This window comes from Protomyctophum bolini (assembly GCF_963924005.1).
Source record: "Protomyctophum bolini genome assembly, chromosome: 15".
Classification (NCBI taxonomy): domain Eukaryota; kingdom Metazoa; phylum Chordata; class Actinopteri; order Myctophiformes; family Myctophidae; genus Protomyctophum; species Protomyctophum bolini.
Window position 1 is genome coordinate 23,414,360 of NC_137876.1, and position 16,265 is coordinate 23,430,624.

General features: G+C 43.1%; 1 protein-coding gene across 1 annotated transcript in view; it reads left to right on the forward strand.

The window, feature by feature from the left end:
• The window catches only part of LOC308329486 (leucine-rich repeat and fibronectin type-III domain-containing protein 2), a gene marked incomplete at its 3' end in the record, with an annotated part of 135,915 nt that overhangs the window by 117,201 nt on the left and 2,449 nt on the right, over positions 1-16,265 (forward strand). The window contains exon 4 of the mRNA XM_080783805.1: positions 9,296-10,706. Coding sequence (XP_080639931.1) covers positions 9,316-10,706 — 1,391 coding nt within the window. The 5' untranslated portion in view covers positions 9,296-9,315. The remainder of the gene's footprint in view (positions 1-9,295; positions 10,707-16,265) is intronic.

Consider the following 16,265-nt stretch of genomic DNA (forward strand, 5'->3'; position numbering starts at 1 on the left):
ATAGCCTGCACAGATCAAGTTATACAACAGTGAACCGTGATGAGCTTGTAGAGCAGTTCATTTTGACAGGCGGGCAAACAGCGCGTGTTATATGTAGGCCTATATAATTATAAACTAAACTTGCCAACTTGGCACGCATTGCTTCACTCCTTGTTAAATGTCAGAACGTTAATAAGTTAACTGATGTTACAGTTACTTTCACATAATGAGAAAGAAGTTAATTTGTACTGTTCACTGCACGACCAAATGCTATATTACAACTCGGCAATGATAAAAGCCCTTACTGATGAATGCACTGCAGGGTTATAAAAAAATAATTGTATCCAATACTTTTTTTTATCAGAGCTGCATTGATTCATGCGGGGAATAGATTAATATCATCTCACTGTCATCTGTCTGAATGCCATGTGGAGAATGGATCCGTTCTGATCATGGACACGTAGGCATGTAGCTATTTAAATGTTCAACCATATACGGCGAGTAGCCTATATCCTCTTTGTCAGATCCTCTTTGACAGCCTAAGTGCAGGTTCATTGCATGATGTCGTCATATTGAAATGATTCGCGGGACATTTGTCACCAAACTTGACTCATATGATGAGATCATATTGATCTCATATGATGAGATCAATGTAATAGCCTACAGCCTACACAGCTACAGTTGCCCATATTATAATTAATTACGAGCTGGCTTAAAACTATGACTGGCCGAATTGCACGCACTGATGCAATAATGTGGCAGCATGCTGCTGTCCGCCCCTCAAATGGCCGAATTTGTGCCGTCGCGGGCCACGGATGGCTGCCGTCTTTTGGCTCGCAGGTGTTGAGAGACGGAGAGGAGCGCTCGGCTAGGTGGCTCCATCATCATATACAGGGGAGAGGGCTTTCCCTGGATGAGCCGTAAATATTTGGTTTTCCCAGGTGGGAGCTCCGTATTTGAATTCAGGTCGCGCTACACGAGGTAAATGAGTGGAACACCTAACGCCGACTGTGTGCAGTGTGCGGTGCAGTGTCAGTGAGCTGTGACGCTCTTGTGAACTCTGATTGGTTCCCATATTTGAATGTGCAACACCCCCTTGCCTGCCAATTGATTAGTTACACACCCACCAGAGATACCGGGAAAAGAATTAAGGCAGATGCATAGATTGTGATTTGTTTGCTTCAAGATGGGGATATCCAATCGGCAGAGCACGCACCCCAAGGCTCAGCCCTTTTTATTATCAACCCAAATGCTGACAAGATCAAAGGAGCCTTCCCAGACTCTGGTTAGCCAGGCTAGCAGAACAGTACTTTGATCTGAATATGGGGAGAGGAGAGGAGAGGAGAGGAGAGGAGAGGAGAGGAGAGGAGAGGAGAGGAGAGGAGAGGAGAGGAGAGGAGAGGAGAGGAGAGGAGAGGAGAGGAGAGAGGAGAGGGTAAATTAGATTCATTAGCCTAGGGGGTTTTCTGTTTGGAAACGTAACACTCCTTTAGTCAGTATATATAAATTGGCTTTTGTAGATAAACATTCACTAGAAACGCACGCACACACGCAGGGTTTTCATGCAGTATGCTTGAAAAGCTCAGCTTTGGGCTAGAAAGCTCAGTGGTCTGAAATGATGTGCGGCGCATGGGAAAGAGGGAGCCAAAATATCAAATTAATAACGAGACACATCAGTGACTTGGCTAGAATGTGATAAAAAGGGCAATTTGTTGAAAGTGTGTGGGTCACCACTGTGGATTTGTTACAGGATGTGATGCGGGACATGGTGTTTCTGGGAGACGAACAGTATCTTGTGTAGGAGTTGTGGTTAGGTAAACGCTGACATAGGGTATGGGATAACTATAGACAAGTGAGTCACACAAGCTCTCGTAGCCCATGTTGTACACAATATCATGTGTCATATTGATTTGTACAATGGCATGTGGATGACTGATATGTTACAGTAGCCTATAGGCCACAGTATTTTCTGAGAGGCTTTTTCTCTTGAAATGGGTGTTCATCTCGTTCATCGCTCTCAAAGATTTGTATCTTTCAAAACCAAAACCATATATCATTTCCTCATACAAGATTTAATGTGATGGAGTAGGCTACTGTAGTTCTGGGGCCCAGATTATGTTGATGTTCATGTGCCCAGCAGATATTGGCCATTTGCGATCTGTGTTAGCGACGACAAAACATACTAAACGACCAAGGGTGGTCAGCTACACCACTGCCACTGGTTTCCAAACTTTTTTGCTCAACACTGTCCAGACCCAAAAGAGAAAGTTTTGGGAAAAACAAAATGTAGGAAACAAAAATAAATAAATGGAGCCATAAAAATGTGTCTGTGACCCACAGATGGGTCTCAAGTCACAACCCATAGTGAAACAAAAACATAATAACACGCATGATACACTTCACTGCATTATTGGAGCTGTGAAAGAATTTCAAGGCAGCTCAACTTATTTATATTGTGTTGGGCTTCAGTCCGTTTTAAATCATGTTCATGTCGCTGGCTTCCATTGAAAATGAACTGTAGCCTGGCTGTCGCTTTGTCGCTGCTAGTGGGAACGCAGTATTACTCACTTCAGTTCCTGTTATCACACCTGCGTGAAGTGAGCGGTGGAACTATACTGTAATTGTTATACTGTACTGAACTCCTTTACAGACTGAAAAAGACGGGTGTTACACTAAAAACTTCCCATCATGCACGTGTGCACAGTGTGAGGTTCAACAGTGCCACTTTCTCACCTGTTGGTACCAGACAGACCAACAGACATAGGGACAGACAGACACAGGGACACACAAAGCTACAGTACATGATGGAGACGTGTGCCCACCACTCAAAAACTACTATAAATTATATATACTTACATAAGAATGTATGAACAATGTATGTAACTGTACTATTATTATTATTTAAGTAATGCATTACTTATATAGGCCTATATATATATTTGCATTACCGTAGCTCAATGAATGACATGTGATAGAGCTGTGTATAGTATACTGTAATACCTACATCCCACAACTACCAGTAGACAATTGGTTGATGCTTGTAACACGACAATAAGTTGCACTGACTGATCCGTGTGATCATTAGTAACCTTCCACATACTTTGAGAATAATTTGTTCTACCGTTACAATACAATGCAACCCTGTCAAAACCCCAAACCGTACTGTTCATACAGTATGAGCCTTTGCTGCCTCTGCACGTTGTCAAATCTCCCTGAACTACTAGCATAAACCCACTGAAATTAGACGATTCAAGCTGTCTCCACTAGCTGTGACACGGTGATCTGTGGCTGAATAACTGTCACAGCACTAATCTGGAATGCATTGCATTTTCCTATTCAAGTCATTATGAATGATGGCATGATATCAGGAGCCTGGCGTATCTTTCCATGTGCAGCTCAGGTGTCACCTCATGCTTCTTTTATTAAAAACAAATCTTCCCCCTCCGGATTCTGTATAATTTCTCCACTGAATGAATTTGTTTAATGTAATTCTATGTGTCTGTGGAGCGGAGCACTAAGTGCTGGCTGGCCTCTGGTCAGGCCTTGACTTCATTTATACTTAGTTGCCGTGCAGGCTGGTATGGATTGCCATAAACGACCAATCTATAAGCTCACAGTGCATCGCATCATGGGGCGACGCGTTGAAGAGTTTTGGCAAGCGACACCAGTCGCTATAAATCACAGCTATAAATCACAATTTAGATCGGTCTGAGATCAGGGAAGCTTGATAAAAATGGGCTCAACTTAATTGCCAACTCGTTTCACCAGGAAATGAATTAGAGTTGCCGTAGAGAATTGCAGAATTGGACGCATACAGTTACAGAAGACCAAAGAACCCTTAAGGACAGCAGACAGACAAACCGATCAGGCCTATAAAGCACCTCCAAAAATGTAAATTAGATAAGACAATTGGGATAAAAAACAAGAGCAATTTCATTCTTCTTGTTCCAGCAGCATGAATTAATTTCATTCTTGTTGTGTACTGTTGAGACTCCCCTACTGTGCTGACATTCATTATTGTACAACGGAGCTTTCATCAAAGACCACGGAGAGGCTGTGAAGGTTGGTCAGATTAATCATTGTGAGTGTTGTGTGCGTGTGTGTGTGTGTGTGTGTGTGTGTGTGTGTGTGTGTGTGTGTGTGTGCGCGTGCGTGTGCATGCATGCTTGCATGCGTGCGTGCATCATGAGTGTGTAGGTGTGAAGGTGATTAGCACAATGGAAAGGTAAACCAGAGGAACGGTGAGGCGGTGCACTCTTTAATAGATCTGACCTTTCCCACAGTGCACAGCGGCTTGTTAAGGAGCCAGTTGCCTCAGCTGATGAATGAAACCATTCTGTGGGAAATAATAAGCAAATACTGTAACAGTACTGTACGATGTTCAGTTCGTTCACATGATGTGCGATCCTGCTCAGTTCCCCAGACAGTAACAGTCCCACTCCCCTCTGCTGGAGTCTAGTGCGATCCAGTTGTGTGGCTTAGTAAGCCTAAATGGACATTCATTAACGCCATTTCCTCAGGAGAACAGACAATCTGCCACGGTTCAACGTTGCCCCGCTTGATCTCACTGACAATGGCCCAGCAGACTGACAGCAACATGTGTGTTTAGTCACTTCTCAGGTTGGTTGATACAAGCCTCGGTTGCTGATTTTCATTACTGCGGAAATGCAAGTCTATTTATGTATTCTCTTCTGCTCCGGCAGACATGAGAGGCTGTGTGCCTGTCTGTGCGCATGGGGTGCGTGTGCATACGTGTGCACGTTTGATTGAACAAAAAGATTGCTTTGGTTATCATCGAAAAAAGCACGGGTCTCAGTCACAAAGCGTTACTCCCATTTTACATTCTGATAATCCCTGTCTTTTCCCCCAAAGATTGTCTGTGTCAGCACAGGGGCTCTGGTTCAGCTCATAAAGCTCCCAGAGCAATTCTCCGCTCCCAGTTATTCTCAAAAGTAATTGCTTAATAATAACACATGGTCTGGACTGTAGAGTGGTGGTATTAAAGAAATGAACCAGCACATCAGAATAGTATTAAACATTATGAGAATAAGTCACTCCTCCTTAATGGACTCAAACCTTGAACTAGGAATTGAGGAACATGCCAACTATTTTTTATTTATATTTTTTGGCTGGACCGCAATAGCGTTGCCAGCCCTATATACAGTACGTACATGCATGTCACCAGCCAAACCCCAATCCTAATACACAGAGGTGGATGGAGGAATTGAGCAGGATTGACTTGAGAATGGGAAAGCTCCATTGCTCCTTGTTCACTCAAGTGTATAAAGCCATGTTGATTACTGGTGACATGTTACACAGCTGGGTCACTAGTAACGATCATATAGCTTGCTATTGCTCAGATGTCATGTTGTATTGACGCTGCATTGCGCTCTAATACATGCTTAGGAATTGAATAGTTGGACATGCAAGCCATTCTCCTATAGATCCACCCATGCACCAGAAAGTATAGAGGATTGTGTATATCGAACCATTATTGGATTTATTGGATTTGTACAGTATATTTAGATCACTATCGTACGTACATTCAAAATGTTCAGAATGAAGGTGCAATTCATGCAAGAGAGAGCAAGATATAGGGCGGGTAGGCTATGTCGGCGGTTCCTTTATCCATCGTTTCAAATTAAAAGCCCAGCCTTTCATATATATGTGGTTCACTAGTTTTTGACTGTTCCGTTTGTCTCTGTATGAGTCGAGAGACTTAAGGAAAGGTGAAGGTAGAAAGTATTTCAGTACATCTTAGGTGAGAGGGCAAGGACGAACCACCACGAAATGTTCATCAATCTTCCACTGGTGTGTGTGTGTGTGTGTGTGTGTGTGTGTGTGTGTGTGTGTCACACACACACACGCGCGCGCAACGTGGCCTTTGATTGATAGGTGCTATAGATCGTGCGGTTGAGAGCCATCAGAACCGTCCTCCCTCAAGACCCACCTGCATTCTCCTTTTTTTTTCTTCGCCTAACAGGTGGCTATACAGCTGTGCATGTTCTCAAATCTGAAGGTTACCTTTGTCTAACAAACCTCCTTTCTGAAAATACACATCACCTTTAGCTGCAAAATACCCCCCTCTCTCTCTCTCTCTCTGTCTCTCTCTATTCAAATGGGATTTATTGGCATGAGAAAACATACGTTTACTTTGCCAATGCCAAAGCAAAAGTGGAACAAATAAGTCAAAACTCTCTCTGTCTCTCTCCCTCCCCCTCTCTCTTTCTAACTACTTTACAGTTTACACTATCTTGTCCTCCTAATGCCGCTGTAACATTCCACTACACTAAATAGCCATTACCACTTTGATGGCCTCCTTCAGGCGCTCATTATGTACTTGTAGTGTCTGTAATGAATGCAGGCACACCGAATAGAAGACCGCGGCGGCCTTTATTTACAGTCCAGCAGCAGCTGCTGGATGCTGGGCCGCGCAGTGAAAAGGCATGAACTTGACCTGTAAAACCTCATCTGGTATAACCTTTAATGAGGCGTGGAGGCACTGGTGGCCTTGTGAGCAGATGTTCAACTAGGAAACTGACCCATGGTCCTTCGTACAGTATCTAGCTGGAACTGCGTGGCTGGCCGACGTCCCGAACCCTTTATCCTCGCCAGATGAGACGTGACCTCTGAATGACGAAATGCTGAACTTTCCCCCTGTGTCTGAGAGCGTCTTTTTTCGTTTCCCGCGGTTCACTCCATTTGTGGCGGTTTCAATCAGGTTAAAGCTTCAGTTTATTTATTTATTTTCTTCTTCTTCTTCTTTAGCTTCAGTGTTCCTAATATCCTAAATGGACATTGTCGCGGTGTGGGAAGCTTTGTCTAAATTGTCTCTCTACGGGGACTGCAGTAAATCGAGAGAAACCCCAGGGAGCCCACCTTCATCCAAGGTTGTCGGCGTTCTGTGATTGGCACCCCATTTCCCTTTAAAAAACAAGAAATAGGCCACATCTATTTGGCCCCATGCTGGTTCTCAAGCAGTACAACCACTTCAATCCTCCCAGGAAACCACTCTCCTTTTCTGCCACAGCCATTCAGACCATCTGACACAAGACTGACAATTATTCTCAACTTTTATGTTTTGTGTGTTTTGTTTGTTGTAACTTGTGTGCGTGCGTGCCCGTTGCACTCATTTGTTTTCTTTTCAAATGGACAAACTAAATATATTTTCCTGATTCTCTTACTAGATGTTGTGCATTCCAATGAGTGCAACTGAGTCTTGCCCAATTTGTACTTCGAAAAGATAATTAAAAAAATAATAATAATAATAAGATCTTGTTAAATGAAGCTTCTGTGCTCCCATCTCTCACTGGAAACCGTATCATCATACCCAGTGTAACAGATATTTCTGTGGGTTTCATAAACTCACTGCAAATTATAATAATAATAATTTGAGCGACACCGTCAGGGATTTGTACTATACAGAAAATTGTTTATGAAAGGTGTTTATGCACCTCAGTTAAAGGAGTACTCAGAATATGTGTATGTGGGTGTGTTATAAACTTGTTTGAACAAGAGTATGCCACTGAATGTGTTTTAGAATATTAGCACGTATTGTATAGTATAGAATTAGTGGTGTGGCAATGGCTTTCATTCAACACAATTGGAGCAACTGTCCACACTATGCATTTTATTCTTAATGAATACAGCATAATGCAAATTCTCATTCAGGCCCTGCCGTTTCGCTCAAAGTATCTCTGTGTGACATGCAACATACAGCACTACACAGTATAATTGCAATCTGGTATTGGAAAAGAGTAGGCTTGTATAACGTCTCCCATAATTATGAGTTAGTGAAAAGCATGGCTTTACATACGATGGGGGGGTGTTGCAGGCGAGTCGAAGATAAGTAGGGCCCCATGCTGCTGGCCAGCATCTCAAACAGTGAATAATGGATGTAATAACCTGTGCATTAAATTGTACAAATTAAAATGTACCTCCGTGGTAGCAGCTCTTCTGGGAGGCAAGGCAGACGTTAATTAACGCCACTTCATGGTGGACGATAAGGTGATTGAAATATATTGTTACGTTTTCAGTGTATTACGAATGAACAAATGTCTGGGGTAATTAAAGGCTTGCTGGATGGGGGCCAAGCGTTGCCATCCATTTCGCAGTCGCCCCGGGTACGATGCACATAAAAATAAGTTTTACTCTTATGTACCTGTACACAAGATGTAACAATAAAGTACAACCTTGAACCTTGAACCTACGATGACGTCCTAAAAGCATGCAGTCTGCAGCTGCGCAGCATCTAACACCTACAGCTTTTTTTTCACAAAACATTATCTTTTATAAAAAGATGAAGAGATGGTGCGAAGAGCATGGAGATACACTGGATATACAGGATAGAGATAGGAAAGACATACAAACTAGGGACTGGATGGTGAAATAGAGCAATTCTGACTGAGTAAGAAAGAGGATTAGTCACTTTGTTATATGCAAAGCGCTGCCACGTGACGTGGCTAACATTTGCATGCCATTCCTCTTTTGAACTTCTAATGCCTGGCATGGAAGAAGGAAGCTAAAATACGTATTGAATCGTAAATGCACTGCATCTTAAAACCCTAGGCTAATTTCGTTTGTTTTCCAGTTTAGGTTAAAAACTACAGAAAGGCACTACTGTCTATGCTTGCACATTTTCACACCTAAATGAAAACACGCCGAATATTAATTATTCAGTGCAGGTGTGCTGCTTGCTATAGCATTGTTTTACCCGTAAAATCCAAATTGGCCTAGGGTGGCATGTCCCTGGCCCTTAAAGCATGCCAACAAGTTTATGTCTGTATATCGTTAATGATACACATCAGTGTAATTAAAAAATGCCCCCCCCCCCCCCCCCCATTAGCTTCTTAGCACCTCATAATGCAGGGTTTGCAGCGAGCAGGCCTCATGTGATAATATCCAGCATGTTAATTATTTGCATCGCCAAGTGGAAGCAGGTGAAAAATGCTATTTATAGTGAATCAGCTGGAAACTTTGGCTGTGTGCCCGTTTAGTGCAGGATGATGAAAGAATATCTGAATATCTCTTACGGCTACCTCTGCACGGACGCACACGCACACACGCAAGCACACACAAATTCTGTTCAAATATTGTGCTCATTCGTTGTGAGAAAAGAGGCATACCGTATATAACATTGATCTGCCAGGATATTAGAATAGCCATTCTATAATGCAAGCTTTACAATGACTTAATTTTGTTGTGTGTGTTTATTTGCCTGTAATGAAACGCCCAAAATAGAGATGCCAGGTTGAAAGTGGTTAATCTTCGAAAAGATGGTACAGTGTCTCATCTCTCCTCTCTGTTCCTCTTCCAGGTCCCTGTGTATGAACTACCATGGACAAAGTGGCCATCTGTCTCCTGTTTCTGGGAACTGCAGTTACGATGGCCCATGCATGTCCCAAATACTGTGTCTGTCAGAACCTTTCCGAGTCCCTGGGCACCCTGTGTCCCTCCAAAGGCCTGCTGTTTGTCCCTGTGGACATCGACCGACGAACTGTCGAGCTCCGCCTGGGGGGCAACTTCATCCTCAAGGTCTCCACGAATGACTTTGCCAACATGACGGGCCTGGTGGATCTCACCCTGTCCCGGAACACTATCAGCGCCATCCAGCCTTTCTCCTTCATTGACCTCGAGACCCTGAGGTCGTTGCACCTCGACACTAACCGTCTGACGGAGTTGGGTGCCGACGACCTCCGGGGCCTGGTCAACCTGCAGCACCTCATCCTCAACAACAACCAGCTCAGTCGGATCAACAACGCGGCCTTCGACGATCCGCTGCTGACCCTGGAGGACCTGGATCTGTCGTACAACAACCTGCGCAGCGTGCCTTGGGAGGCCATCCGGAAGATGGTCAACCTCCACCAAATGAGTTTGGATCACAACCTCATTTCCTTCATCACCGAGGGGACCTTTACCGACCTGGACAAGCTGGCGCGCCTGGACCTTACGTCAAACAGGCTCCAGAAGCTCCCGCCGGACCCCATCTTTGCCCGCTCCCAAACCGGCGTGGTGTCGACCACGCCGTACGCCCCTCAGCTGTCCCTGAGCTTCGGCGGGAACCCGCTCCACTGCAACTGCGAAGTGCTGTGGCTCCGGCGGCTGGACAGAGAGGACGACATGGAGACGTGCGCCTCCCCGGGAAGTCTGAAGGGCCGCTACTTCTGGTCCGTGCGCGAGGAGGAGTTTGTGTGCGAGCCGCCCCTGATAACCCAGCACACTCACAAGCTGCTAGTACTGGAAGGCCAAACGGCCAGCTTGCGCTGCAAGGCCGTGGGCGATCCGATGCCGGTCATACACTGGGTCACTCCCGACGACCGCTTGATCAGCAATTCGTCGCGAGCAACGGTGTACGAGAACGGAACGCTGGACATTACGATCACCACGGCGAAGGACTACGGCGTCTTTACGTGCATAGCTGCCAATGCAGCGGGGGAATCCACCGCGTCGATAGAACTGTCAATTATTCAGCTCCCTCACCTGACTAACCCTCAGTCGAGTAACACCACCAACCGCACAGCACAGCCTAAATCGGGTCTCTCCGACATCACCAGCTCCACCAAGATCAGCAAGGGGGAGCCCAAGCCGCTGCCCGAGAAGGTGGTGTCTGTGTCCGAGGTGACCTCTGTCTCTGCGGTGGTCACCTGGACCGTCAGCAAGTCCACGCCCAAAGTCAAAATGTTCCAGCTTCAGTACAACTGTTCCGAGGACGAAGTGCTCATTTACAGGTAAGAGCAACTATACCGTCTCCTCTCCACTGGTGATTCTCAATCTTTTTATTATTAAAAAATAAATTAGGCCACAGACACAGACCCCCAATGCTTTTCATATCTGGGACCCCACTATACACTGTAAAATCCTCAGTATAAAATTATTGTAACTCAGAGGCTGTACAAATGGAAACAAATGGAGCCATGCAATCATTTATAACCCCCTCAAGACCCCTGGATCCCACATTTAGAACCGGTGGTCTCCACAGAATCCAGTATTAACCTTCTATGGCATGGTGTTTCTCATGGGGCACAATTCCACCAATAGGTAAGATAAATGTCAGTTTCTAACACTGTGCTATCCGAGTAGCCATTAACTGGGTGAAGCTGAAACTGAATTTCCCCTTTGAGATTCTAAGATTTTTTGTAAAAAATACAAGGTTTTAAAAAAGGTTGTTGAAGACAGCCTGTGGTGGATGTCATGGCCGAGATGAGAGCTCACAGATGGGTAGGATAAGTGGAGACAGTAGCTGTCCGTCTGTGAGTAAAATACATCTTCTGGGAACTAAGATTAGTCTGTGAGGGGTTCTAAAACGTGCATGGCGGCGGTGGTTTAGGCCGACTGAGTTTCCTCTCAGTCAGACTGACTCATTGAATAGAGGGTATGCGCGAGACATGCATGATGTATACCCGGCCGGATAAGTTTATGATGGAACGCCTACCAAGTGACAAAAACGACTTTCTGGCCTTGACAGCCCATACATCTAAACAGAAAAGTCCTATCTGATTGCATTATTAAACAACGTTAAACTCACTTTGCCACTCACTTCTCTTTATGCATGCTCTATATATAGTAGGTCCCTGGGCACCTTACTATATTGAATTACGTTAATGACCATTATCTGGAGGAATTGATGTATTATATGTGCATATATTATCAGGGACCCCCTCAAGCTCACACAGAATGGGGTGCAACTCAGCCCAAAAATAAAAAGTAATGTCATAGAAGGTTAATTTCACCCTAAAGTGTTCTAATGAGATATAAACCTTGGATTCTTCAGTATCTGGGTTTAAAAACTCTAAACCAATATGAAGCCAACTTGAAATACTCATCTGAATCGCCCATTAGAAATCCAACAAAGAATAGGATTATGGGCCTTTTAATTACTGTTCAAGCCCCTGTACCTTTGAGATTGAGATCTTGGGCTCCGTGAAATCAATTTCCTGTATCACATGAGGTATTCAACTAAGATAATTAAGCAGTAAGTCATTATGCTACGCTTGTTAATGAACTTTGCCACCGAGGGGGAACCAATTAGCAAACTATACAAGTTTGCGGTTTCCACTTTTGATTGTGTCCACATTGGCTTCATAATACTATACTACCTTGAATCTCAATACAAGACCCTCCGTCATTTACTGTTTCTAAACTTTCTAACAGTACTGTATATCTATATATATATATATACTGTAAGAGTTGACTTCAGACGCTTTTATACTTGACTTTGTATTGATGTCTCATCTTTGTGGTTTTTATCGTATTTTATGTTTTAATCCCTGGTTGGATGCTTTTTGGGGGCAGGGCTTCCTTGCGAAAGAGATTTCTACCTGTTGAAGCTGTAGTGCTAGTAAAGGAGTTACATTTTCCATATCCCAAAATATCAACTTTATTGGCTAGATTCATGTTTAAGTCAATGATTGATTGACCTTAAGGATTTACTACTAGCCATAACGACAGAATCTCCTGCATCTGAATTGTGTGGGAATTGGTTCAGGGGCTGAAGGGCCTGTTTTGGAATGCAGTTACCGTAAGTTATGTGTCAGCCATAAACCTTCCCAAATACTCAAACTTGAATCCCAATGAACCCCTTTAGCTATACCTTATCTTATAAAGGGCTAAGGTGCCATTGCCTAATGTGATTTACACCTCCTGCATATATTCCAGCTTGTGGGTTGTTTAATGAAGGATACGGTACGCTATCGGCAGCCCAGGCGGAAGATATTCTGGCGGCGATTAGCTGGATATATGAGATTGGAATAGTGCATGTGTTCTATTGGAAAGAGATATTACACTGCCTATGTCGTCTGCGTGGAACTCCTCATCCCTGAGAATACAGTAATGAAGGTGTGCATTTGATTTTGAAGCTGACACTCTCCATGCAAGTAGTTTTTCATATGCTGGAGAAGATAGATGAATATGATTTTTGTGTGCCAATGTACAGTCATGTAAACATTGGATGACTCAACGGCATTATCAGAAAAGATCTCATTTTAATTCAAGTAGACCAAACGCCCTCCCTCAGTACTCAAAATATAAATGCATTCCTGTGTAGAGCTCCGGAAATGCCAGTCCAACCACACAATTCAACAGCATATTTTGCCATGGCCCATTCATTTGCATCATCATTCACTCTGTATTGTTAATTGAATAACATTAGTTGAGTTTGCCAGTGTAACGAATGCATTAAAGGACCAGGTTTAGATATGCATATCCATGAACAGGACATTACCAGTACAGCTCATTTGGTTAATAGCGTCCTCCCTAAACGCTTTATTTTTAATATATATTCATAGAGCACATTTCTATCACACATACACGTAGAATTTCTATCGCATAATTTGTCAACCTTAAAGCTGCATTCTGTCAAATGTATATCCCACCCAGGATAAGAAGAACCCAGGTCTCCCACACCAGCACCAAAGGTTCTACTGCTGAGCTATAAGACAGAAAGCCCATTTGAGCAGGAAAGATATTACATTTTGAGCTTCAATACCTCTCGTCAACCAGTAGTAGTATAAACAAAAAAAAATCTCAACAGAAGAGCAGGGAGACCACCTACATCTATAACTTGTATCGTGAATAAAACGGTAGTAATTTAACCAATCTGTACTGTTAATGCAATTTAATATTAGGCCATAACATCCTGACTGTAAGGTTGATAATGTATGCAACCCAACCCAAAGCAGCGAAGTCTGTTCCGTTCTGCTCTGCTGTATAATAATGGCTTAAATCCCCCTGGGGATTTAAATGTCAAAAGACAAACGAGATGATTTTAAATTGGAGTGGAAAAAACGTATAGAGAGCACACGAAGATGCCAAGTATAGCTCATACATAAACAATATTGCTCCTGTACGATTTATTTCTTCCAGGCCATACTTAAGAACGTGAAGGAGCCAGAGAGGGTCCCAGAGTGCTGGTCTCCCTCGAGCAAATGCATGATTAAAAATCAATCAGAGGAGAATGGCAGGAGAATGATTGCATAAGCCCCGCTACGCTGTACATGTGAGGCAACGCCGCATCCTTCTGGTCGTGGGAAAGGCAATTAGCGATGAATAATAGAATGCACTGCCAATGGGTTGCCTGGTGAAATACCGAGGGTCTGTGTGATTAAGGTGGGGTCCCGTGCTCTGCAGGATCAAAGCTGTTAGTGTGTATCGGCACACTGTCTGTCTTGTATGTATCAATGGCTACACCCTGGCAGAGAGCTAACAGTATATGTGGAAGATCTTAGCAACAGTTCATTGAATCACTATTTACGGCATGGCATTATGGTAGAAAGGTTTCCAAAAGTACAAAATAAATGAATATTGAAACTAACCGATCTTAAAAAGCTCAAAACACAACAATCTTTGCTCAACACATTGTGCAGCGAAGTATTTAATAATCAATGTGTTGATCAAAGAGTTGATACACATAATACTAATAAATATAGCTGCAAGCAGCTATAAGACAGGCTCAAGCCCAAAAAGAAAAAAATCACACCTGTGTGATGGGAGAAGTGCACATATCATCATACGTCATCATACATCATCTCATTCTCAACCAATTCCAGATCTCCCACCCAATCACAATTTGCGTATTACATATAGGAGAGGCTAGTGCTCTTCATAAAAGCTATACGTAATATACACAATGAGCTACCGGTATATAACCCATTCTGGGCGGGAACCCATTTTGGTGTTTTACCCACTCAGATCGGGAACCCATATTTGGGTTCTGTACAGTATGTACAGTATTCAAAAATGTACATACTTAAGTCAGGATTTAGAGGCGTTTTTAGAATCGGCCTCAGGCCTAAATGGGATAAACATGTCTGTCAACGCTGTCCCATAACCAGAGTCCAGACTCCATTCGGATGAATTTAAATGCGATTTCAAGAGGAGTGGTTACCAAGGCCACGGAATTCAGTGACGTAGTCCGAAAAAGTGGATAGAGCAAATCATGAAATGAGTGAAGTGAAGTGAGCTTCAGTTCCTGAGGGATCTCAAGGCCCTCTACCATGTTGCCAAATTTTGTCACGAACGATATAGCACAGAACTGACAAAAATACTAAAATGGTGGAATTCTTACAGAAAGAATAAGGGGGCTACGCCCTTTGGGCTTGACCCCTAATAAAATGCACTTCTCAGACCTGGGTTGAAAACCGACTCCCAACTTGTCTTGCATTGCATGCATGGCTCTCACCTCTGTCTCTGTTAGGGTGACCAGATGATAATAGGTGAAATTTAGGATGAGGGGAATTCAAAACTCATTTAAATATGATTTCAAATAAGTCAACTCTCTGACATTAGGAAAAACAAACACAATTGACCTCGTTGTTACAGTGTGTAATTATCCCTATTTTGTATTACTTTATTCAATCATAAATCAGTGTGTTGCCAGTCTGTCATTTTCTCTGTCTCTGTGGTTGCCTGTTACATCCCATGTCCTCATGATTACATCTCCCACTGTCTTCAGCTACTCTCACTAGAATACTAACAGTTTGAAAGAGCATAGCCATAGAATAGCATAAATTGCATGCATGTATATACAGCCACTTAACGCTCAATGCAATTTTCATCTCCACGGCATTCTAATTTGTCACGCTGTGTGTACTCAACAAATAATTAATTGCTGTATCTCCGGGTCAGCTCTTGTCATCCAATCCCTTTGAAAGTTCAGGAATAAAATGTATTATTTAGTGAAATATCTCACGTTGATGGATGGGATGGCATTCACAGAATTATTAAACGCATAGGCTAATTAAGTGAACTTTCAGCGATTGTCATAATTATGTAATCACAAATTGCCAGGTCTGATTTATTTTACTCCCACTACTAATCACAATGCAATGCACCTGTCAGAAGCATGATGTTGCATGATGTTATTTGTATCATAGTAACGTATTAAGAATTGGTAAAAGTTTGTTTGCGGGAGGGAGGGATTATAGTCTCAATAAAGCGCTAGAAAGATGCATGTGTGCTGATCTCATATCTCTTCCCCGCCATGTGGTCTACCCTTCACGAGAAGAGGACAAGTTACCTCGGTGGGGTTTGAGAGTCAATGACCTTGTTGGGAACATCTAGACTAGAGAATGTCTTAAAATATACAGTCAGCCCCCAAAAACATAATTGTCATGTAATTTATTTTCTTTCATAGAAAGGGTTGTTTTCTCTATGGATATATCAGAGTCGTGGATTGTCATTTCATGAATTTGCAGTCACAATGGAAATGGAACCCCTTTTGGTGTTTTAAACAATATGTTATAATTTAGCTATTGAAAAATAGCAGATGTGGTGGCGCGCTACGAGCTTGT